This window comes from Siphateles boraxobius, unplaced genomic scaffold, assembly GCF_051911475.1.
Source record: "Siphateles boraxobius isolate OS27281-9 unplaced genomic scaffold, OSU_SipBor_1 103, whole genome shotgun sequence".
In the NCBI taxonomy this organism is placed as follows: domain Eukaryota; kingdom Metazoa; phylum Chordata; class Actinopteri; order Cypriniformes; family Leuciscidae; genus Siphateles; species Siphateles boraxobius.
The window spans coordinates 891,658-916,941 of record NW_027508704.1 but is presented as its reverse complement, the minus strand read 5'-3'; the positions used below and the strand labels follow the sequence as shown (position 1 = coordinate 916,941).

General features: G+C 38.0%; 1 protein-coding gene across 8 annotated transcripts in view; it reads right to left on the bottom strand.

The window, feature by feature from the left end:
- Positions 1-25,284, bottom strand: part of mprip (myosin phosphatase Rho interacting protein) — an 85,846-nt gene that overhangs the window by 8,593 nt on the left and 51,969 nt on the right. For 3 of the 8 annotated variants that reach the window (XM_077245651.1, XM_077245653.1, XM_077245652.1), the window contains exons 10-21: positions 24,385-24,441; positions 22,623-22,691; positions 22,360-22,449; positions 21,688-21,797; positions 20,427-20,967; positions 15,113-15,250; positions 11,200-13,656; positions 7,437-7,584; positions 4,756-4,873; positions 3,071-3,230; positions 439-549; positions 273-359 (exon numbers count right to left, since the gene is read on the bottom strand). In XM_077245651.1, the coding sequence (XP_077101766.1) occupies positions 273-359; positions 439-549; positions 3,071-3,230; positions 4,756-4,873; positions 7,437-7,584; positions 11,200-13,656; positions 15,113-15,250; positions 20,427-20,967; positions 21,688-21,797; positions 22,360-22,449; positions 22,623-22,691; positions 24,385-24,441 (4,086 nt within the window). The remainder of the gene's footprint in view (positions 1-272; positions 360-438; positions 550-3,070; positions 3,231-4,755; positions 4,874-7,436; positions 7,585-11,199; positions 13,657-15,112; positions 15,251-20,426; positions 20,968-21,687; positions 21,798-22,359; positions 22,450-22,622; positions 22,692-24,384; positions 24,442-25,284) is intronic. The other 5 variants (XM_077245657.1, XM_077245656.1, XM_077245658.1 and 2 more) reach the window with 2 other exon arrangements.

Below are 25,284 nucleotides of genomic sequence, written 5' to 3'. Positions count from 1 at the left end.
TAAAAACTTAAAAAATCTTCGCAATCCCAAACTTTTGATTGGCAGCGTGTGTGTATATTGAATAAAACATGAGTATTTTAAACATGAATGTGTGCTGAATGAAGCAAACAAAAATATGATTTTTTTTCCCTCAATTATTTTGAGACTGAAGTCATTAGAGTGTGATTTGATGAACTCTACAGATATCGCATGCAAACCCCTAAACCTGTCACTTTGGATAAAAGCGTCTGCTAAATGCATAAATGTAAATAAATGCAAGGCGCAGCTCTTACTCTTTGGGCAGTTTGCAGCTCATCTTTTAAAGAGTTGATCTCCTGCTTCAGATACTGCACTTCTGACTCTTTCACCCTCAACATTACCTGTGAAACACAAGCATGAGGTTTTCATTCTCGAGACAGCTGTGGGGAAAGCAGCATATATAAAGGTAAAGCATCAGACCTCGAGCTCGTACAGCTCCTTCCCCTGCATGCCTCCGCCAGCGTCTCCTCCGTCCTCACTCGTCATCGAGCGCATCTTCGTGATCTCAGCGGCCAGACGGTTGTTCAACTCCTTCAGAACACACACACAAACAGCTTTGAGCAACAGAAACGCCACAGATTGGGAGACAAAAGAAGGAATTCTGTGCATCAAGGGTCTCATTTATATCTGTTGCGTCGCACAAAACAGAGCGTACGCAACTTCACACGCATTAGTTGTGATTTATAAAAACATACTTGACGGGAGAATGTGTAAGTACATCTGTAAGTAACTTTGAGACATGCGTATGAACATATGAGGCAACACGGGGAAAAACACGTTAATATTCATTATAAGTCCTAATCATAAACACAGTGCATGTTCACAATGCATAAATAATGATTTCAACTGTTTTACATCTGATATACACATTTAGATTAAATATGCCATTCTCATTAATGTAGATAAGCACTTAAATGAAATCAAATCATCACGAGAAGATACAACATTTTTTATATTCTTCTAATACATATAAATATCTGTAGTGGATGCGCTGCGCTCGAACACTTTTCCCGTGGCATACTGCGTTTTAATGTTTGCTCAGCGCATGATAATAGCAGAACTCATGGACTGAGGAAATACTTTCATGCAAATAATGATCAATAATGCACAATCTGTATCCATTGGAAATATAAAAATTAAAAATACTATTTGGCCAGTGGAAAAGATTGAGAAAAGCTTTCTCTGAAATGTATTTTATACTATTTGATTTATTTATTCAAAAACAAGGCGAGGATCGGCTACTAAATGATTTTTCGCAATGTAATGTGACGCACATGCGTATCTCATAATGTCTTGTACCGTTAAACATGGTATCACGTGCATGGATATGCATATGCAAATTATATGCAGATGTGGATTTGCATAGTAAAACGAGGCGTTATAAGCTCATATATGGTTATTTCGGGGAGGATCTCAATCTGACTGGGTTTATAAAGGGCATTTTGCAGGTTCTGGCGTACGCACGCTTTTATAAGTCTGAATAGGCACACGCCATTGTGGGCTTTTGGGCGCACGTACACTTTTAGTGAGGATCCTACGCACAGTTTTATAAATGAGAGCCCTGAAGTGGATGTATTTGCTTTAAAGGGATAGTTCACCCAAAAACTTAGATTACCCCATGATTTACTCTCCCTCCAATCATCCTAGGTGTATATGACATTGTTCTTTCAGACGAATACAATCAGAGCTATATTAAAAAAATGTTCTGGCTCTTCCAAGCTTTATAATGGCAGTGAATGGTTGTATCTGTTTTGAAGTCCATAAAAGTGCATCTGTCCATCATAAAAGTGCATCTGTCCATCATAAAAGTGCATCTGTCCATCATAAAAGTGCATCTATCCATCATAAAAGTGCATCTGTCCATCATAAAAGTGCATCTATCCGTCATAAAAGTGCATCTGTCCATCATAAAAGTGCATCTATCCATCATAAAAGTGCATCTGTCCATCATAAAAGTGCATCTATCCGTCATAAAAGTGCATCTATCCGTCATAAAAGTGCATCTATCCGTCATAAAAGTGCATCTGTCCATCATAAAAGTGCATCTATCCGTCATAGAAGTGCATCTATCCGTCATAAAAGTGCATCTATCCATCATAAAAGTGCATCTGTCCATCATAAAAGTGCATCTATCCATCATAAAAGTGCATCTGTCCATCATAAAAGTGCATCTATCCATCATAAAAGTGCATCTGTCCATCATAATAGTGCATCTGTCCATCATAAAAGTGCGTCTGTCCATCATAAAAGTGCATCTATCCATCATAAAAGTGCATCTATCCATCATAAAAGTGCATCTGTCCGTCATAAAAGTGCATCTGTCCATCATAAAAGTGCATCTATCCGTCATAAAAGTGCATCTGTCCATCATAAAAGTGCATCTATCCATCATAAAAGTGCATCTGTCCATCATAAAAGTGCATCTATCCATCATAAAAGTGCATCTATCCATCATAAAAGTGCATCTGTCCATCATAAAAGTGCATCTATCTGTCATAAAAGTGCATCTGTCCATCATAAAAGTGCATCTATCCATCATAAAAGTGCATCTATCCATCATAATAGTGCATCTGTCCATCATAAAAGTGCATCTATCCATCATAAAAGTGCATCTATCCATCATAAAAGTGCATCTATCCATCATAAAAGTGCATCTGTCCATCATAAAAGTGCATCTATCCATCATAAAAGTGCATCTGTCCATCATAAAAGTGCATCTATCCATCATAAAAGTGCATCTATCCATCATAAAAGTGCATCTGTCCATCATAAAAGTGCATCTATCTGTCATAAAAGTGCATCTGTCCATCATAAAAGTGCATCTATCCATCATAAAAGTGCATCTATCCATCATAATAGTGCATCTATCCATGATTAAAGTGCTCCAGGGGTTAATAAAGGCCATTTGAAACAAAGCGATGAGTTTGCATCAGAAAAATATCCATATTTAACACATTCACAAGTAAAAATTTTAGCTAATTTTCAGCTTTGGGTGAACTCTCCCTTTAAGGTCCTCAGCAATATGACTAAAATCTCTCTATACAGTTGTTACCTGGTTGTGCGCATTGAGCTCCTGGTTCTCCCGCTGGCACTGTCGGAGCGCCTGCCTCTCGGCCTCCAGCGCTTGGGCCAGATGAGCGTTCTCTAAACACTTCTGAGAGTATTGCTCTGATAACACCTCGATCTCCCTCTGGTACGACATCAGCTCCTCCCTGCAACACAAGTCAAGTCTCCATTTATACAGCACTTTTAACAATATAGACTGTTTCAAAGCAGCTTTACAGTGATAACAGGAGATTACAGTAACAGAGATTGTTTGGGCTTTACAGCAGATCTAGAATAAAGTTATTGCCCAGATAAAGTTAGTTTTGATTGATTCACTTCCGTTGCAAAGATCATTAGTTATTAACTTAGCGGCCGCTAACACGACACAGAAAACAGAAACTTTTAATGTGTTCTGGATGTTCATTTGCACACAACAGTGTTTGGTGCTCGAGAACACAAACTGTGAAACCGGTTCCAAAGTGCAAGTGTTGAAAAATTGTGAAAAACGTTATCATCTCCGTATAAACTTCAAAAACGTGAATCTGTAAAAACGCTGACGCTGAGTGTTTAGTCTATAGGTATGAGCGTTTGAATATATATATATATATATGTGTGTAGTCTTTTTTTTTTACAAATTTACCACCAAATTACTTGTCTGGCCTTAAAAACTAATAAAACAGAATTTTTTGTCGCTTCTGCACTTCCATGTGACCTGGAATCATTAACGTTTGACAACACGCGCACACTTCTCCTGTCAGTTTAAAGCAATGATAAAAGAGCAAGGCCTGTAAGTCTAGACAGAAGTACAGCCAAGAGCTCGAGGCAGATTACGTGCATGTAGACAAAGAAAGAAACTGTCCAATCACTGCAGATTTGGCATCTTGTCTGCATTGCCCCAGGGCACACTTGGCAGTGGAGGCGCTCACGCAGTCGGGATTAGGGCACTTAAAACCTTTATCAGGGTTCCTACAGATACTGTATAATCAAATCCAGGACCTTTTCAAGCACTACTTTTTCTTCTTCTTCTTTTTTTCCAAGGACTACAATCAGAGATTTCATTTATCAAACAAAAACTTTTTGTTATCTTTTAAATTTTAAAAAAGGTAAATAGATAAATAAAAATAAACTAGTAAACAACATGCGATGACTGCGGTAACTTTAACCATTGAAAGGATACTATGACAAAGATGTTGCTTTCCTTATTCAAACTGATTTTTTCTTTTTCTTCCATGAATATATGATTGACTTGAAGAATAAAAGCTGTATCATATACTTGGATATTTATATGAGCAATATCACACTCATAGCCATGTGTATGCCTGTATATCAGACAGATTGCAGCTTCAATTTTGTGTGAAAAGATTGTTTTATCAATAAATTTCCCACATATTTTATTTCAATAATTCAAGCACTTGGCAAGTACTTCTTCATAAAAATGACTCTTTTCAAGGGTTTTCCAGGACTTAAATTTCAAAAAGTCAAATTCAAGTACTTTAAGCTCCTGTACCTGAACCCTGCTTTATTCACTCCAATATAGATGAAATGCATCACAAATGCACAAGTATAAAGCGAAGTGGCATGGTAAACTTGTCTCAAAAGGCAATAAAAACCGAAGAGACCAGAGACTGGTTCTTTATTTCTCAAAAGAATGCAAAGGTGCGGCTGAAACTGCATAAAGGAACAACAACTGACTCGTGCTGTTTGTGGATTTCCTCGATGTCTGCATTTTCTGTGTTGTTGTTGGCCTTGCGCGCTTTGTCCAACTCCCGCTCCAGCTCCGTCCGATGTGCGTTCTTCATCGCTTCGATAGCTGATCAAATAAAAACAGTATTAAAATGATGCGTATAAGTCTAAATTTGCATAAAACATTTGTTTGTTTTTGAGAAACAAGCATCCATATGACTCTGGCATGAGGAACATGATGGATATTCATTTGATAAAGTCCCCCTGTGGTGAAAATCCAGCTTTTAATGTTGTTTATATGTCTATGTGGTGTTTTTAATATGCTTTAAGACAAACCATGTGTAAATTCATAAGTCGACAGCATTGCTGAGTATTTTCTCCTTAAAGAACAAGTTCGGTACTTTACACTTAAAGCCCTGTTTTAAGATCGTTTCTGATAAAATAGAACGGTTAAGATTGAAATTTGAGTGGTCTGGGGTGTTCACTGATATGCTCACACAAAAATCACTGCAGAAGATGCTTTCCAACAGGTGTTTTACCATTCCTTATAAAACTGTGGACCTATTTTTCCAAACGCCTCACAACCGTACATTCTTCCGTTGAGAGCTTGAATAATAGACACTCAAGCCCAGTGGGTGGCGATAATGCACCTTTGCCAATGTTTGGATAGCGTTGCCTACGATACCGCGACTGGAAGACTACAGAAAGAATACAAACAACCCCATTTCCGTTTCTGGCGGCGGAGTAATACCGTACCTCACAGAACATCCAATACAAGTCAATGGAGTTGGACAAAAACTACGATAAAACCTGTTGGAAAGCATCTTTTTGCAGCGATTTCTGTTGTGAGCATATCAGTGAACACCCCAGACCACTCGGTGAGTTTCACGTCTTTGTAAACTAAAGTTTAATGTATTTTATGAACGATTGTTCCAGCTGCACCTATGAAACCATTGTGGAGGTGGGGTGGGTGTTAGCAAAGAAACCGAATTCTCGGGACAGCAGCCAAATTGTCCAAATTTCAATCTTAACCGTTCTATTTCATCAGAAACGATCTTAAAACAGGGCTTTAAGTGTAAAATACCGAACTTGTCCTTTAAAACTGCAGTGAACCAAAGACAGTCTCAAAAACACGGTTTTAAATCGCTGGTGTTTCTGACGTCACAAACTACCTTGTAACCAATCAGATCAACGTGTGATCATCAACCAGTGGATCTCTGAGTGAGTGAGTGAGTGGAGTGATATTCATAGAACTGTATACTAAATAGGGCAGGGTATCGTAACAAAATTTTCGATACCGATACCTTGACTTCGATACCGGTTCCTGAACGATACTTTTTTCGATACCAATTTTATCAATATAACATTACCTAAAAAAAAAAATCTTATTTTTTCAGTTTGTTGACTTTTTTACAGTCATATTTTGAGTCTGTAAAAAAGCACCAATGCTAAAGTTTTCTATGTTTCCTAATCATTTAACAACATGTATTCTTTACTTCAATGAGCTCATTGTTTCTGCCTTAACTTAATGCATTGTTTAACAATGAAACTGAATGAAAATTAATTGAAATGCATTACACACAGTCACCCCTGATAACAGATCACTCTAAATTGTAATTTAGACACATGCATTTTCTGTAAAGCTCCTTTGAAACGACATGTATTGTGAAAAATGCTATACAAATAAATGTGAATTGAATTAAATATAGGCTACTGGGGTGCGGGATATATGACTCAAGCTCAGCACACAAGAAGCTTACGCAAAGCACTGGCAAAAGTAGCCTAATGATTATGGATGTGTCGGGAAACGATAGCAAGGAGATATTTTAATTGTTTATTAATGAACAAGTGTTTACTAAACGTGTTGGCTGCAAAGATGATTATTGCGAATTTGCGATGCTGACTCGTGATCCCTGCAGTAGTGAACGCGCGCGCGCCTATATGGATTAGGTAATCAAACTATTTATTTCTAATTGTTTCGTTTAAAAGTAGACATATTTTGAACATATATGGAACTATTTCTCATGTCTGTGAGGCAAGTATCCTATACGCTGAGTTTTGGTTTATATGTGACGCGCTCCAGTTCTTGCAGTCGAAGACGGATAAACGTTCTACTCTCGAGTGTATTCTGTGCGCTTTTAAGTGCAGATTTACCGTGCTAACATGTATCATGCTGCATGTTTATTGTTTCACTGACGTTGACGAGATTAACCACTTAGGTACCGAAACTTGGTACCGAAAAACCAGACATGTTTCGATACTCGGTAGTTATCGAGGCAATTCGGTCGGTACCTAAAAAGTACCGAACTCGGTACCCAGCCCTAATACTAAATGAGGCAAGGGTGTCGAGTTACATTCAAGATATTTTAAGGCATGAAGACATTTTTTTCAAGGAAAAAAACGCTTAAATGTATCATTTAGGTGATCAAAGATGAGTTTTAAGGGATAAATTGATTGACCACAGGGAGACTTTAAAAACTTGTTATATTCGGCATTGTGTATATATTATCTGATTCCAGTTACTTTTACCCACAACTAGGGTTAATTTCATGGAGTTACACTATGCAGTACACCGATCCCAGTCATTTTCATTTGTGGATAATGTAAGACACTAAGGTATTGTTAAGTTTTGAGGGTCCGTTTCAAATAGAACGACCCGTTTGCTCTTGTCCCGTTTCTTCAGTACTAACCAGATATAGTGGCTGCGGTCTCCTCGGCCAGCAGTCTCTCCTTATCCTCCTGCAGTTTCTCCAGTTCCCGCTGGTGCTTTTTCTGCAGCTCATCGATTACCTTCTGGTGAGACTCTTCCATGGCAGCGAAGCCTCGTTCACACGTAGCCTGTGGGGAAATGTAGGAAGCAGCATTTAGTGCACCTCGTTTTGGATCGACTCAAGTCTACTTCTACTTCATTTGACCAGGACAACACTTACACAGACGACGGAGATTAGCGATGTGGGGACAGAACGGTGTCCACACAAAGCCAGACATTAATAACCTACGATGACATGAAAGGACACAGAGGCCAGTGAGAGATGGCTTTGCAAACGTAACATAAATTTGTGATTTATCTGAGACTGTGTTCAAACAGCGGTCCCAAAAGATTGGACACTTTAGCCAAACTTAATGCACTAATGTCATTGGATCAGATGCAAAATATCAAATGAAAAGCTACTTATGAAAGACAGCATGAGAACAGTTTATATATAAGCTTGTTTCTGCCACGGATTAAAAAAATAAAAGGGAATTGCGACTTTTTGATATCACAAAGCAGACTTTATTTTATTTTATTTATAACGTCAGAATTTGTGAGATACAAACGCAGAATTGCGCGATACAAATGCGGAATTGCAAATCAGAATTGCGCTAGATAAACTTAGAATTACACGAGATAAAAACTTAGAAATGCGCTTGATAAACTCAGAATTGCACGAGATACAGAATTGTATCTCGCATTTCCGAATACAAATTCGGAAATGCGAGATACAAACTCAGAATTGCGAGATACAAACTCGGAACTGCGGGATACGAACTCGGAATTGCAGGATACAAACTCGGAATTGCGCGATACAAACTCGGAATTGCGCAATACAAACTCGGAACTGCGGGATACAAACTCGGAACTGCGGGATACAAACTTGGAAATGCGGGATACAAACTCGGAACTGCGGGATACAAACTCGGAACTGCGGGATACAAACTTGGAACTGCGGGATACAAACTCGGAACTGCGGGATACAAACTCGGAAATGCGGGATACAAACTTGGAAATGCGGGATACAAACTTGGAACTGCGGGATACAAACTCGGAACTGCGGGATACAAACTTGGAAATGCGGGATACAAACTTGGAAATGCGGGATACAAACTTGGAACTGCGGGATACAAACTTGGAACTGCGGGATACAAACTCGGAACTGCGGGATACAAACTTGGAAATGCGGGATACAAACTTGGAACTGCGGGATACAAACTTGGAACTGCGGGATACAAACTCGGAACTGCGGGATACAAACTTGGAAATGCGGGATACAAACTCGGAACTGCGGGATACAAACTCGGAAATGCGGGATACAAACTTGGAAATGCGGGATACAAACTTGGAACTGCGGGATACAAACTCGGAACTGCGGGATACAAACTTGGAAATGCGGGATACAAACTTGGAAATGCGGGATACAAACTTGGAAATGCGGGATACAAACTTGGAACTGCGGGATACAAACTCGGAACTGCGGGATACAAACTTGGAAATGCGGGATACAAACTTGGAACTGCGGGATACAAACTCGGAACTGCGGGATACAAACTCGGAATTGCGGGATACAAACTTGGAATTGTGAGATACAAACTCGGAATTGCACGACATAAACTGAAGACATAAGTTTGCAATTCTGAGGAAAAACATCAGAATTACGACTCGCAAATACGAGTTTATAACTTGCAATTGTGAGATATATACTTTTGTAAGAAAAAAGTCAGAATTGTGTTACCTTTTTCATTTATTTACTCCATGGTGAAAACAATCTTTCCTACACTAACCAAAATGCTTAATTTGTGACTAAACAGTCAATATACTGTTCAAACTTGAGATAAAAGTATCTGAACACATTGTGGATGTCAAACATTGGTGGATCATGTTGATAGTTAATGATTCTCTACACCTGTGAGAACTGACTTCATAGATGCACTAAAATCACCTTGACACCAATTGATTAAATGTTATTGCAAAAATGGCTCAGAAAATACACTAGCATGTGTTTTGCCAATACTTAATTTGACATTTCAACTTCAAATGCAATGAAATTCAAACATTTGTGGCTTAAATGTCCAAGTATGTTTTGGGATCACTCTATATGATTTTGTTTGAAGATATTACGTGTTTTTATTTTAATTTCCCCGGGGCTACATCTGAAAAACAACTCGAATATTCAAATTCAGAAAACTCAGTTTTTCACATATCTGCACGAGTTGCCACTTTTAGGATTACAGCTACTTTTCATGTACAGAGTTGATTTCAGTACATGAGATTTCCGACCATGCAAACCCAACGCACTTCCGCTGTCTTTTCAATGGCCCTGATCTCTGTACTCAAGTTGAGCTCTGATCAGACGAGCGAATGAAGCAGTTGTTTTTGGAAGGTCCTGGGACACGACCAACTCTTCCTGTCTCCATATCACAACAGCACCTGCACTTGTTTATTCACCAGTCTCTCTGGGTGGAAAATCTCATTTCCTCTTTCGTCAGGACAAACATGAGTCCAGTATCACATACAGATGATAAATTTAGTACGACTGAGTTTTTGTGCAATTATAAATTCAACGTCTATAATTTTTTTTAGTACAAAATTATATCCAGTCTAAATTTAAAAAAGAATTGTAGTAAAGGAATAAGAAAATATTCCTGCAACCCAAAGCACAACTAAAAAAAAACTGAACTGTCATTATTCATTGTTTTACAATTAATAAATAGAGAGAAAAATAGTTATCAATAATGAGACAAAAGTACCAAATACTGGCTGTCAAATTTGAAAACTGCACCAATGCCAATTCCCTTTACAAGCTTATGAAACTGGCCTCATTTTTATAATTTGTCTATGAGTGTAAAATGATCTAGTCAGGAACAGACTTGAGCTCTGGTCTTTAAGGACACATCACACTGACAAAACAAAAAAAACTACTGCCATTATTGCTAGTTTGTATGTTTTTAAATCAGCAATCAAGTTTTTAAAACAACAAACTAGCTGTTTATTTGTCAGTACTGGTAATTTTTTATTGCAAGATGGTGCACCAATGCAATAGTTTATATAATTTATGAAATCAAATCGATTAAATCTGATTTTTATAATACTGCATAATGAAATTTAATTGTATCTGTCTTCAGAGTCAATTCTTTCACAAAACATTCACATTTTAAATCATAGACTTATTTAAAATAAAATATTTTAGTTGTTGTCATGCATTATTATTAATTAGGTTAAGCAGCTGGCATTTTGCAGTCATCGAAGACGAGCGGCGATTAATAAAGAACTAGTCTTGCAAAGACTGTTAAATCAAGCAAAGAGCTTAAGTATGAAAACAAGCGCCAAGTCAACCAGGTGGACCACATCTACGAGGTTTTAAGAATTCGGTGACGTAGAGTATAGTTATGCGTTCAGCTATGCATTCTCGGATACATCTGACGAACTGATTCTTAATTGCTTTCCATTGGGTTCAATAAGCTAGAAACTGTTTCTTCAATGAGAGTTTTCTTAAATTTCCCCCTGACCCATACTCCTGACGCTAAAGCGTACATGCACACCTAAGGTTAATAGCCATGCGTCACTGGTCATAGATATTAGGCTAGAGACCAAAGCACCACAAAGCAGGGTTAGTATGAGAAAAGGAAGGTAAAGGATCAGGTTGCCACATGAAGTCATTACAGACGGAGAACAGCAAGGACATGGATCTCCTTGACCTTTAGGTTTTCCAAGTCTTTCTGGTATTTCAGACGCAGTAATGTTGCATTGTCTTGTTGATTCATTTCCTCAGTCAATTCGGACACCCGGGACACAAGCTTCTGGATCCGCTCTTTGAGGGAACTCCTGGTTGGCTCGCCATCCACAGGTCCGACGGCGTCCGTGAGCTCTTCCATCTCTCGATCAAAGCGGGCTTGTAAGTCGTTACACTCAATCTCATGCTTCTTCTTAAGGTTCTCCATGCACTCGGTCAGGGAGTCGATCTCTTTCACGTTCTCCTCGGATCTCAGCTTCAGAGTCTCACCAGCTTTGGCCACTTCCAGTCTCAGCTTCTCTGCTTCTTGCTCGTACTCCTCCTTTAATTCTCGCAGCTCCTTTTTATGCTTCGCCATTGTGTCCTGAAGCTGAATGGTCCCGTCCAGGGAGTTGATCGGTTCTCCTTCGATCTGAATATGGGTTACTGCCATTAAATCGCCACATTTGGGACTCTGGACGCTTGAAGAAACTTGCTTGTCCTCTAGTTTAGACTGAAGTTGTGCTCTCAAATCAGCAAGGTCTAAATGTTTTATAGTTGGGAAGATCTTTAGAACAACAAAGTACATGGTTATGTCCATTACGGCCTCACGAATGTACTCGGACCAGCATCTTTGCACGTCGCAGTTCGAAAGACTCAAAGCCAACGACTGTATCTGCTCATTTGTTCGTTCCCTAAGAGCTGAAGCGGTTTGATTCAATAACACCACTTTCTTCTGAACGACTTCAGTGAGACTCTTTATAACGCAGGGATTGGTGGCATCATCAAACAAAAGATTCAAAACATCACACAATTGTCTAGCGCTTTCATCTGTGCAAGTTGCATGTGTTTTATCACTTTCACGTTCTTTGAGGTTGGAGAGATTATGCATGAGAAGCAGCATTTTATTATCCGCTAGCATACGCTGAATCACAGTTCTCACGGTTTCTAGGGTTTCCTCGTCCTCTAAACCACCTAAAACTTTATGTAGAATCTTTCTCTCAAACATCATTCCTGCCTGATTCTCGTCCAAAATGTTGGCGCTGGACAAATCACATTCTGTAGTTGCCTTACTGCCAATTATCATGTCAAGTACATGATTAAGAGACTTAGACTTTCTCTTGAACTCTTCCGCGACTTTCTCAATTACATCTTCCCTTTGCATCGACTCTTCGCACTCGCTTCCTGTTCCCGGTTCACTAGCAAACATCGCCTTCGCTTTCAACGTTCTAACTTCCTCCTGCGAATCTACAAGCATCTGATTAAACATCCTCACAGTCTCTTCGTGTTTTGTAAGGAGATCTGTATTCTGGGACTGAAGTTCTCGACAGACATGCTCAGCGTTTTGAAGCTTCTTCTCTTTCTGTGAAAGCTCGAATTGAAGGACCTCCAACTGGCACTTGAGTTCGTCTTTCTCCAAATCTGACTCTTTATCGCCTTTTTCGCTTTCTGCCATCTGAAATCCAAGACCCCTAAGAGTGGCTTCTTTTAATTGCAATCTTTTCTCTGTATCTTTCAAATTATTACCAAGCGCCTCCAATTTATTAAGAGCCTCTTGCAGCTTCTGCGATTTCTCATCGAGTTCTCGTTCGTACACGTTTTTATCTGCGGTCCCTTTGTCTTCCCGCTCCTGGTTCACGTTTGCTTGCGGATATTGCGAATTGCTACGTAATCTACAAAGCTCCGCTTTCAGCCTGTCTATTTCTCGATCTGCTTCTCTCAACTGGTTTACAATTTCCTGATAGCGCTGATGCAAAGCTATGTTTTCATTTGCAAGCAACTCCACCTGCTGCGACAGATCTTTACTGGTCATTTCAGGATGGTCTGGTCTAAAGCAACCGGATGCACACGGATTCTCCGTTTTCTGCTGGACCTTTCCCAACATGTCCTCCATGGTGACCAAACGAGCTTCATAGTCTCGGATACAATCTCCAGCTCTTTCCAAGCTTTTCCTCATCGTCTCACTCTCAATTTCCTGTTGATTCTTGAGGCTTTCCAACAGTTTTTGGCATTGCATCATTTCACCTACTGACCTACTTTCCTGTCCTTGAGGAGATTCAACCCAAATGTATTCGCTATGCATGTGCAAGAGCTTTATCAGCTCCCTTAATGTCAGAGGCTCATTTGCGTCTATCAAGCCCTCAAGCTCTCTAATCTTTCCCTCACTATCCTGAAGTATGAAACTGACCGTTTTTTGAATGGAGTTTGAGGGACAGACCTCGGAGATGGGAGTGTTTTTGGTATCAGAAAGGCAAGGTTCCTTTGTGGGCCAGTGTGAGAGAGAAAGGCCAAGCTGTGCTTGCATGTTGCGCTTTTTCAGTTCTTGCAGCTGCAGGAGCTCTTTGGTTTCCTGGTACTTCTTTGTTAAGCTCTGAGCTTGAGAACTAACCAGTTCAGTCCTCTTCATCAGGGGCTCTGTCTCAAGACTCAAAGGGGAATCCAGCTTGGAAAAGGGGACCAGACAGTTGATTAACAGTCAGCATTGGTCAATAAGTCAATCTAGATTATTAATCAACAATTATTCATAAGTTTTTAAGGGAAATTTACTTCATTACATCTGTTTCTAATCAATCTATTGAGGTTAAATTCATTCAGCTTCTTTCATGGAATGATGCACATTAGTGGCAAAAAATTAATGGCAAAAGGTTAGTAAATCAAAACAATGCATGCATAGTAAGAGGTTACAGAGTTGTTTCATGGGGTAAGTGGCGCAAAATTAGTGCGAGGTAAGAATGCCAGAACAGTTACATGCCATCCAGTTATAAGCCTGCAGTTCTTTTGTGGAACAATGTCACCTGACTTTTAAACAACCACTAATGTCTGTTTATAGCAAACCTTTCGATTAAAAGGTGAATAAAATCATTAAAGACAAGATGAAATGTGTCGTGGACAGATATCAAACAGAGCATCACCATTTGAGTGTACTTGATATGCGAAACGATGCCATGTTTAAGATAAAATCACCCCATATTTGCTTTTAATATATAAAAGCTTTAACTTTGCTACACTGAAAACGTACATTTGAAAAATATCGAACTGTGAAGCCATTTAATCCCAAACAAGTCAATAAAAGATGTCTGTAAGCAATTTTGAGTCCAAATTAAGCTCAGAAAACAATACAACAATATTCTGAACAAAACTAAAAACAAACACACACACACACATACACACACACACGAAACGCACACATACATAATCTATAGCATATATTGAAAAAGTCAAGAATAAGGTTAAAAATGAGATGAACGAATGGTTAAATATGAAAAAACATATCATGCACATATGCCCTTAATAGGCATCATTTCATATGCCAATGTTTATGTAGCACCTGTCAGCAAAACATGAATTTTTAAATCATTTTCAACGCTCTTCAGACATACTGATACTCAATGCATTTGATCTGACACTGAAAACCCTTATTTGCCCAATCTTAAATTATTGCATAAATCCTAGTAAAACATTTCAATTAAATCTTCAAAATAATATGCCTTAATTTCAAATGTGCATCATTGAGTATGAATGTATCTGGAGGGCACAGTAAGTTCTGAGTAAGTTTTCATGCTGTCATTGCATAATGATTAATTCACTTACAATTAAAGTTAATAATTTCTATGTTGTACATGCAATAGAGTTTGCATGAAATTGAAATGTTTAATGTCATTTTGCTCGAACATGGCAAAAGGAATCTTAAGTAGAGGCAAAAAAAGAGAATAAAAAACAAATCTGTTCGTTTACATGCAACTGTCTCTAGACATGCAAAGCACGCGTTTACAGCTTCGATGATAAAGATGGAAGCCATGTGTTTTTTTTCACCTAATAATGATACACAATGTGCTCAATGGACAAAAAAAAACAGTCAAAACCTGGAAGGGATACATTATTGAAATCATGTGACATACCGGTGAAATGTAACCGGCGCGGATCTGGTGTTCCTGCTCAAAGGCGTGTTTAAGCTGGCCTTCCAGCTCCAGCTTGTGCCGATTGGAGTCCATTAACTGCTGGTGGCAGCTCTCCAACTGAACCTTCAGCTCTTCAACCTAACAACGGACACAGCACAAAGAGAAGTTATGATTTAAAACTAGGGGTAGGAATCTTTTGGTACCTCACAATTCGATTCAAATCAATTCTTGAGGTCACGATTCTCGATTTTGAATCAAATTTTGATTCGATATTTGCATAGACTTGATTGTAGTTTTGTGCTATTTTTCTTATTTGACAGCGGTAGACAGTTTAATAGGTCTAGAAGGGAAAAAATCCTACTGAATTTAATGTGATCCATGAAATTTATTTAGTTTTCTTCCCATTTTAGTCCCGATATAATTAACCCAATATTATAAAATAAATGCCATCTAAGCTGACTACAATCATTATACACATTTTTCTGTAATAAAGCAAGGCAGGCAATTTTTATTTTAGATATTAAAAATAGGAACAAAGAAGCAGATTACAAACAATAGGACAAATACAACAGAAAAAATATACAAATTAAATAAACTTTTAAAGTTTATCAGGTACAGTAGCATAGGTTTATTTAACATAGTAACATAGTAGAGCCCGACCGATATGGATTTTTGGGGGCCGATGCCGATACTGATAAAAGAAGCCTGATACCGATATATCGGCCGATATTATTTATGTGTACAGTAGCAATATTATTTATGTGTATTATAGTACAGTACCAGTCAAAAGTTTGGACACACTTTCCTATTGGTGTGTACAAACTTTTGATGGGTACTGTATATAGAATACAAAGTATTTAAACAGAATAAATATATAAACGTTTCGCAATGATCACTCAAATGTGGTGATCAAACACTTGTGTGACAGATATGTAATGGAGACAGGGGGAATGATAAAATGAGAATGATACATTTGAGCTGTAACCAAACTAGTTTGCATTGCATGTTATATAATATTATATTCTAAATACTGTTGCATAATCTTCACTAATGACTTTGTCTTTTAATTATGTCACGTTATATAAAACAACTTGTATCAATAAATATATCAAAAGTGTCACTGACATTATCTTCTATTTTTAGTCTTAATTCCTCTAATCTCTACAAGGAGGAATAACTCAGATATTTTTACTAAAGTAAAATTTATAATATCATAATGAAAACGTCTTTAATTACATAATGTACAGACTTTTATACTATTTTAAATAAGTAGTAAGCAAAATGTACCTACTAAACGTGAAACTAGGCTATCTTAATGCAAAATGGCCCTATATAAAGTGTTATAATTATATAAATGATTGGAATATTACTTGATGTTGTAACGTAGCGTTATAGGCAGAATGAGCTTTAACACGGTGTCTACACACCGGACGCGGCCGCTATTGCTCACGTGAGTCGCAACAGCTGTTTACTCGAGACGCGGAAAAGCACCCGTTACAGAGCAGAATGGGCCATCCGTTTCCTGTGGGAGATTTGACGCTCGCGCCACGGATTTTAATCAATGTTTAATCAATCATTTGCCTGGATTTAATAAATAAGTAGTAAATATAGCAGACAATATAATCAGGACTTCTCAGCTGCGCGCTTGCAATAGTCACAAGCTCACACAATACGTGACAGAGGGTGGCAGCAGAAATCAATTCAGTGAATTACACTGCGCAAATCAAAAGTAATAGTCTACTATCTACTGGATGAAGAAGGGTTGGCTCTCAACAGAACATATAATATTCATTTTATTTTATTTTTCGATGTTCGCATTTATGAGGAAAAAACGGACGTGCAAGTCCGACAAACTCTGCAAGCGGCACTAAGGCCACGTCCACACGAAGCCAGAGCTTTCCCCATCAGATCTTTTTTTTCCTCGTTCTAAAAAAAATTCCGTAAACACGGCGCCGTCTCAAGAAATATTTGCGTACACACGAAACCGCTGAAACCGACTCAAACCGATGTAGTATACATGCCAGACCAGTATGAGGCTCTGTAATTCTGACACAGATACACTAAAAACAGAGAAGAAGACTTGCGCATAACCCTTGCGCGCTGTATACAATAATATACAGTATGTAATTAGGCACAGTAGCTTATTTTCTTTTTTTTTCAAGAACTTTATTGAAAAATATGAAAAACTATAAATGGCCAGGTACAAAATAGGGATGAGTCACGATATTCGATTAGTTAGCTAAAGCATAAAGCTTGCCACAAAGAACCAGCAAATAGCCTAATCATTATGAATGTGAAAAATATAAGGAGACATTTTAATTTTTATTAATAAACTAGTGTTTTGTGTGACGATGCTGACTCGCCACCTTCGCAGACTTCATACGGATTATTAGAGTTGTCTGTTTCTTTTCGTTTTGAATTGTTTTGTTTAAAAGTAGACATTTCAAGCTAAGATATATTTCTGAGTTTCTGTTCATTTATGAGACAAGCTCCAGTTCACGTGCGATGCAAGTAATATCCCGTCGGCGTCTCCATGTCCTGATTATAGGCTATTGTCTGCTATATTTGCTTATTTATTAAATCCAGGAAATTGGTTGATGAGACATTGATTAAAGTTAAGATACAATTTATACAAAACGAAATTCACTTTAAATAAAGGCTTGCCGCTTTATATAAAACAAAACTTAATGAAGTGGTCAAAATCACGTGTCTCAATATTGCGCATCTTATGATTAGGCTACTCACGCTGTTCACTTTTCATATAATCAACATATATAAAATGGAAAAAAATAACATTATATTTAAACATAAACATGAAACTAACTTTTCGTTAATGGCTACAACATGTAGGCCTACAGTACAGAGAAATTAAATGTCGGCGCAAACGCCGGTGAGCATGAGGGGCAGAGGTGCGTTTTTTGAATAATAATCAAATAATTCCCAGCGATCGTCGAATATTATTTTTGCTTGAAATGCCCATCCCTACAAAATACGAAATGTCTTAATCAGACAGAATACAAGCATCATAGCATAAGAAATAAATATAAATAAAGTAGTAAAATAAAGAAATAAAAATACATTAAAGTAGTCCTAAATAATAAATAAAGAAATAAGAGGCTCAGTAGCTTCTAAAGCATGAACTCAAGCAAGTAGTCGCAGTTGTTGTTGATCTTAGGCTACGGATTTAGTGCGTCTGACTAGTCGACACGTGGAGTGATGATATCATCGTTTCACAAAATATACGGATTGGCCGTACACACGACGCAAGGGTGTCGTTTTCAGATTTAAAAACATTTTTACCTATACAGTTAAACGCGTCTTCGTGTGGACGGCCTCTTAAGTGCTTTAAAACTTTCACATAGACCTCGAACAGAAAGCACAAAGCCTTTCATTAAAGTCAATTTCGTTTTGTATTAATTATATCTTCATTTTAATCAATGTTTCATCAACCAAATGCCTGGATTTAATAAATAAGAAGTAAATATAACAGACAATAGATAATCTCGAAACGGAGGCGCCGGCGAGTGAACAGCAACTCGTCTCATAAATGAACCGAAACTCAGCGTATAGACCTGAGAAATATATCTATTGAAAAGTCTACTTTTAAACAGAACAAATCAAAACGAAAGACAAACTGCTCTCTGCTTATGTAGGCCTAATCCTTCTTAAATTTACATTTCTCTCTGGCGCGTTCAAAGATCGCGAGTCCGCATCCTCAACTTCATCTTTGCAGCCCACAATGACTGAAAACACTTGTTATTAATAAACAATTAAAATGTCTCCTTGCTATATTTGATATATTCGTATCATTGCTTTTGCCAGTTCATTGTGACAGCTTTCAGGTGCTTTATTGGCAGCGCCACCCTTACATGAATCACCACACGCCGCATTTGTTTTATACTCATTTATCGGCCATTATAAATGCCGATACAGATAGTTTTGAAAATGCCTAATATCGGCCGATAATATCGGCTCGCCGATATATCGGTCGGGCTCTATAACATAGTAAGAAATAGGCCTGTATAATCTTCACTGTATGAATTAAATATAAATGGATTCATATTGAAGATAAAAAAATAAGGGTTTATTTTATTAACATTAATGGCAACAGTTTATGAGGCTGCATTCCCTTTAAGAATGAATGCACCGATCTAATATACCGTTACACATCCGATTTTCTCCCAATTGTTTTCGTTTGCGTAACTTTAATTACTGCGAAGTTAAAGTCTAACACTTTAGAAAATTGATTTTTGAAATTTGTGAATCGATTAGGGATGGGCATTCGATTACATTTTCTTAGTCGATCGTAGGGAGAATTAACGATCGACTATCGATTAATCATTAATATTTTTATATTCAAATTCATTATTTATTTAACTTTTTATAAATTAAAAAAATGCAATGAAAATACAGCTTGTTTTTCCTCGATTAGATCTTTATTACAAGATGATCAACTTGTGGCAGTAAAACTGGACGTTCGGTTAGGCTAAACTTGAAGATATGCGCTGCGGTGCTCGAAGCAACGGAATCTGCAGCTGCGATCATGTTAAACAATAACTTAACCAAAAACATAATAATACTTAGATCTTACAGGTTTTGTCAAAATGTAACTCAAAACTATCCAAGAACGGAGTCGAGAAAGAGGGTGAGAGAGATTAGCCTACCTACTGTAACAATCAATTAGGCTAGGCTAGCTACTTAACAAAGCCTCATAAAAAATAACTAGTAACTCACATACAACTTCTACACCAGTCTACTGATTTTTGTTAAGAAAGATAAGCATGTTGATGACATGATCTGGGGTCAGACGCGACCGCAACCTGACCGGCAAGCCTCGTTTACACTTTCGCCTGGCTCTGCAGCGCGAGTCTCCGCAGACTGCGCGCGCACCTCCCCAAACAGACGAGGCGTTTATACCTATTTTTTTACAGTCTATGGTTTATACTCGACGCGCTCGCCTGTGAAACACCGAAACACCGTGCGGACGCGTCGAGTGTAAACAAGGCTTCAGTCCAGCCGCTGAAAACACCCGCTCTGAGGGGACTGACGTTGCCGGGATGCCCAGGTACATCCGCACTAACTTGACGAGCCCTGGGAACACGTTCACTTTCCACTCACACTACGCAACGCAGCAGCATTAGTTTAATGATAATCGATAACAAATTAACGTGATCGACGAAATTCTTGATCAATAATCGATCGTCGATTAATCATGCCCATCCCTAGAATCGATACAAATCGGTACCCTTTCTGCACCATTTTTAATTGATTTGAAACCACACCATATTTCAACGTTGCATGTTTGTGCCCGTACCCCTTTCTTGTAGCTCTCCACGAGTTTCTCCAGCTCTGATGTGTCTCTGCTCGGATGAGTTGAAGGCAAAGGCACCCTCCTCTCGTCCCTGATGGGCGTCTTCTCCACCTGCTGCCAGCGCTGCTCGATCTCGTCCTCCACCCTCTGCTGTCGCTCCCCCGATGGGGGCGGAGCCTCGACCATTACCACGCCCACACCCTCGCCAGAGGTCACACCCACACCCGCAGGCTCCGCCTTCCCATCGAAGGCCGAGCCGGTGACGCTCTCGTACCTCCGGCGCCGCTCCTCCCGCCTCTTGTTCCGCTCGCTCAGCTCCGCCTGGAAGGAGTCGGACTCGTTCGCTCTCTGCTGGGCCAGAGCCTGAGCGATGGGACGAAACTCGGCCCAGTCAAAGGTTTTAGACCGTCCTTCTCGTCTTCGTTCTCTCGCCCGGCTCTTCTTCAATCCGGGTTCTCGCTCCACTGACGCTTCAGAGGACGGGGAGTCCGCAGTGAGGTCCGGCCGGGGGAGACCCTCAAACGAGCCTTGCTCGACCGTCAGGCTGGAAAGATTTTATAAGCAAAATGTAAATGTTTTAAAGCAGGGTTTGTGAAGATACTGTAAAAAAATTTGAGTACTTTTGATACACTACTTTTTGGGGGTTTCAAGGACTACTATCAGGGATCGCACTTACCAAACAATATCTTTAGTATTTTTTAAGGATTTAAAAAAAAATTTTTTTTAAAGCAGGGTTCGTACAGATACTGTAAAACAAATTCGAGGACTTTTCATTCACTACTTTTTTGGTTTTCAAGGACTACTATCAGAGATCGCATATCGAACAATATCTTTAGTATTTTTTTAAACACAAATCACAGATATAAGGTATCCAAAATACAACTTACAATGTATTTAATATATATTAAATAAGAAGTTATTTATTAACTTTTATCATTGTTCAATAAAAAATATTTTATATTATAATCTTGGTGTACTTCGTATCGAGAAAAAAAGTTGATTGGGGTTTAACAGACGGGCTTGCAGTGTTAATTTTGCATGAAAAGATTGTATTTGTGGGTTTTTTCCCCAATAAAATTAAATATATATTGTATTTAAATAAGTCAAGCACTTTTCAAGGACCTCTTTGTAAATATGTGTGTTTTCAAGGGTTTTCCAGGACTTAATTTTCAAAAAGTCAAATTCAAGTACTTTAAGCACCTTGTACGAACCCTGTTAAAGACAAAAAATGTTCTAGTTGACTGCATCATGTGTAGAAACACACCTAGCAACATCTGGTGCAGTGGACGGCCGCACGTTCTTCATGACTGCTTGGATCCAGTTTCGCCGTATTCCTGCGGTCATGGCAGAGAGCGTGTGCACCGCCTCTTGAGTCTGAAAAATTGAGCACATAAAAGATTAGAAGAGCCTTCTGATTCATTAATATTTAGAAACCTTTGAGAAGAATGAAAAGAACCAAACATGCTCAGGCAAACAACTGGACTATCTGTCTCTGCAGGGCTTGTACGCCAGTATTCAGTTACACAACCAAGGACAACTACTAAAAATGTCTTAATAACATGATGAGCTAAGTAAAATTAAAATTAAATGAAATGAAAAAAGTCCATAAAATGAAATAAAATAGAAAGTCCAAAAAATTTGATAAAATAGAAAGTCCATAAAACAAAGTTTAAGTAATGAAATAAATATTTCTTTAAATAAACCAAAAAGTCCATCAATAAAAATTAAATAGAAAGTCTATAAAACAAAAAGTTAATAAAATAAATAGTCCAAAAATCAAATCGAAAGTCCATTACAATTTAACAAAATGTCCATAATATATTAAGTCCATAAAAATAAAGTTCATTTAATAAATAAAAAGTCCATGAAATAAAATATAAAGTCCATAAAACAAAAAGTCCATAAAAATATAAAGATAATGTTTAGACAGACTTACGTGAATCTGGAAGCCATAGTTGCGTTGAGCTTGATACTCTGTAACATTATAGCACGTACTGAGGTCAATCTCTCCATCCAGATCAGACGCCTGTTGACATTAAAAAAACATTCATTCAGTGAGAGAAATGTCATCAAGTTCAGCAATCAGGCTGATTGTCAAAATAAAATAATAACTGTAAAGAGAATGAAAAAATAAATCCGGAATAAACCACCAATGTGTGACGCACTGAACTTACAAACACAAATAATGCTGTGAATTACCTCTTCTGCAATAGAATCTTTGTAGTATCGAAGACTGTGATCTGTCAGCACAAACCAATACTTCTTCCACTAAAACAGAAAAGCATGAAATGACAGATAAGACACTAGAATAGACAACATAATTCATGTAGAGAGAATTACACAGAGCCCTTGGTCACAGACAATCCTGCATCAGTCTGACTTTTAAGACATTTATCCTTCTTAAAAGAGTGCGTGGGAAAAGTTGAGAGGCTCTATCCTTTCAACTTCGACCTATTGAAGCCGTGCAATCAAAGTGTGCAATGGCCTTTACAGCATCAGTGCATGCTTTGAGTAGGGGCGTTTGAGCTGAATAACTGATCAAAACTGCTTCCCATCTTCAGTAAATAAAGATGACGCATTTAAAGCTAAGAACTTGCTCAAATTAAATAATTCACACAGCAAAATTATAGATTCAATAAATAATGTTATGAGATTAAGGTTTTAAATAGTTTTTTGAATATATAAATAAGTAATGTTGGGAAAAAATGCAATGATACTTTTATATATTAAACCGCCAATAGGTGGCGGTAAAGGTCCTTGCACACGGAGTCCGAAATTTTCGTATACGTTTTTTTTTTTTTTTGTAGTATTTGTCATTCGGTGGCTGTGAATTGTCAAAACACCATTCAAAATACTTGCTATGGATACAAAAAACGCAGAAAATCGAACCCAATCCATTATTTTTTATGACGGACGAAAGTTTCGGAGGCGGTGTGTAAATGTGATTGACAAAACGTGAGGTCGAATTTATATTTTAACGTGCAAACATTTCGGACGAGAATTTCGGAGTCAGTCTGCAAGGACCTCAAGTCTCTTAATGAGCGAGTCTTTGAATCATTCATTCAACCATATCATTCCAAACGCTGAATCATTCAGAAACAAAACAAGTGTTGCTTCGAGATGCGCAATAGTTCTGCTGTGAATTATTTTCGTTGGTGAAATAGAAGAACAGCTAATCTTGTGTCTAAAATGAAAGTAATTTCATTTTAACTACTTGTTTATTGAACTATAAAATCAATGTAACATTGGTAATCATGATCATATTCAGAAAAACAGCTATCATATGTTCCTTGGTCGTGTTGTTACTTAACTATATCATGTGTTATGTAACCAAAAACTCAAATCATCTACAAAACAATTTTATTATTGTCTGGGCATATAGACCAGGCTATTCCGTTTTATTTATCCATAACACATACATTTTTATTTTTAGACGTGTTGTCCAATGTCTTATTTACATTATTTTATTTCTTTGTAAGGCAATGTCTATATATAATAAAGAAATTTGGCCATCGAAGTGTAAACTGTACTAACTAACTAATCGTACACTGGTTTACTATAGGCTACTGCACTGTATGGATTTTAATGATACTTTTGTTTTTGTTACCAGGCTTTCACATTTTTTTATACAAATTTGGATTTAGATGTTTTGGCCAATATATCAGTTATCGGCTTTCAAATATAAAGAATTATCGGTTTCATATCGGTGCAAACCTAATAATACTAAAATATTTTAATATTGGGGGGGGGGGAAGACTCATGACTTAGTCGAAAGACAGGTTTTTAAGAAATGTTATCAAATAAAAAAAGTAATATTTGCAATGTTTAAAAAGAAAAAAATCATTGTTTACACATTGTGAATATATTTATTTATCAGCCAGCAGTATTTCATTTCTCAACACTACGCATTCTGTGAGATCTAATCAATTTTTGTTTATTGTTTATTGAGACACAAGCTTACCTGGCCTTGTTCATCAAGTTTCACCATCCAACCTTTCTTGAAGTTCAGCAGGTCTGGCTGTGATGAAGAGGGAAACAGTCATGAATATAAACAGAGAAAGAGCAGAGCTGTTTGTGTCAGATAATAGTACGAGATCCCACGAGTCTGCATGCATGAGGAGTCGAGCAAACATCAGGTGTGCAGAGCGAAGACTCACTTTTACACATCTCAACAAGCGTTTCCTGCACTTTTACACTCTTGGGTGAGAGAGAGAGATGCAAGTTTTTCTGAACTAATTGACCGTTCGCAAAGACCCGCCCCCTTTAGTTACTGTTGCTATGTCCAACAAGCCGCACGTTCTCACAGTGAACAACACATCGCGGAGCAGAGAGTCACTGACACACACTGACAGCACAGACCAGCTTACTTCTGATATGAAACAAAGTCTCAACTTACAAATTTGGTATTTTTTTACTAAATTTAAACAAATACCGTTTTGTGTCTCTTTAATGTGTCGTGACAGATCTCCTCAGTTAAAGCCGCTCGTGAACCGATCATCTCATCTCACACACACGGAGAGTGTAAAATACTTGAATCGTAATACTTTATTGAAGCATTATTGGGGAGATTTGGCCGGATGCTGCGCGCCGCAACATTACATCTACCGCCGGTTACTGCGTTGCGCAACTCTGAACCTCCTGCCGGCTGCTGCGTGGCGCAGCATTTTGTATTAGTCATGCTTTTCATGACACGTGCAGAATAGAACGCACTGTCATTGGTTCTAATACACATGAGGTGGGTCTTGTTGATTGTTTAAAGACCACGTGACCACCCAAATGTACTGTGGTTTGCTGAAAATCACGCCAATCAATCAGACATACACGTGCATTTGTTTTGGATATTTTTCGGAGACGCAAGCGG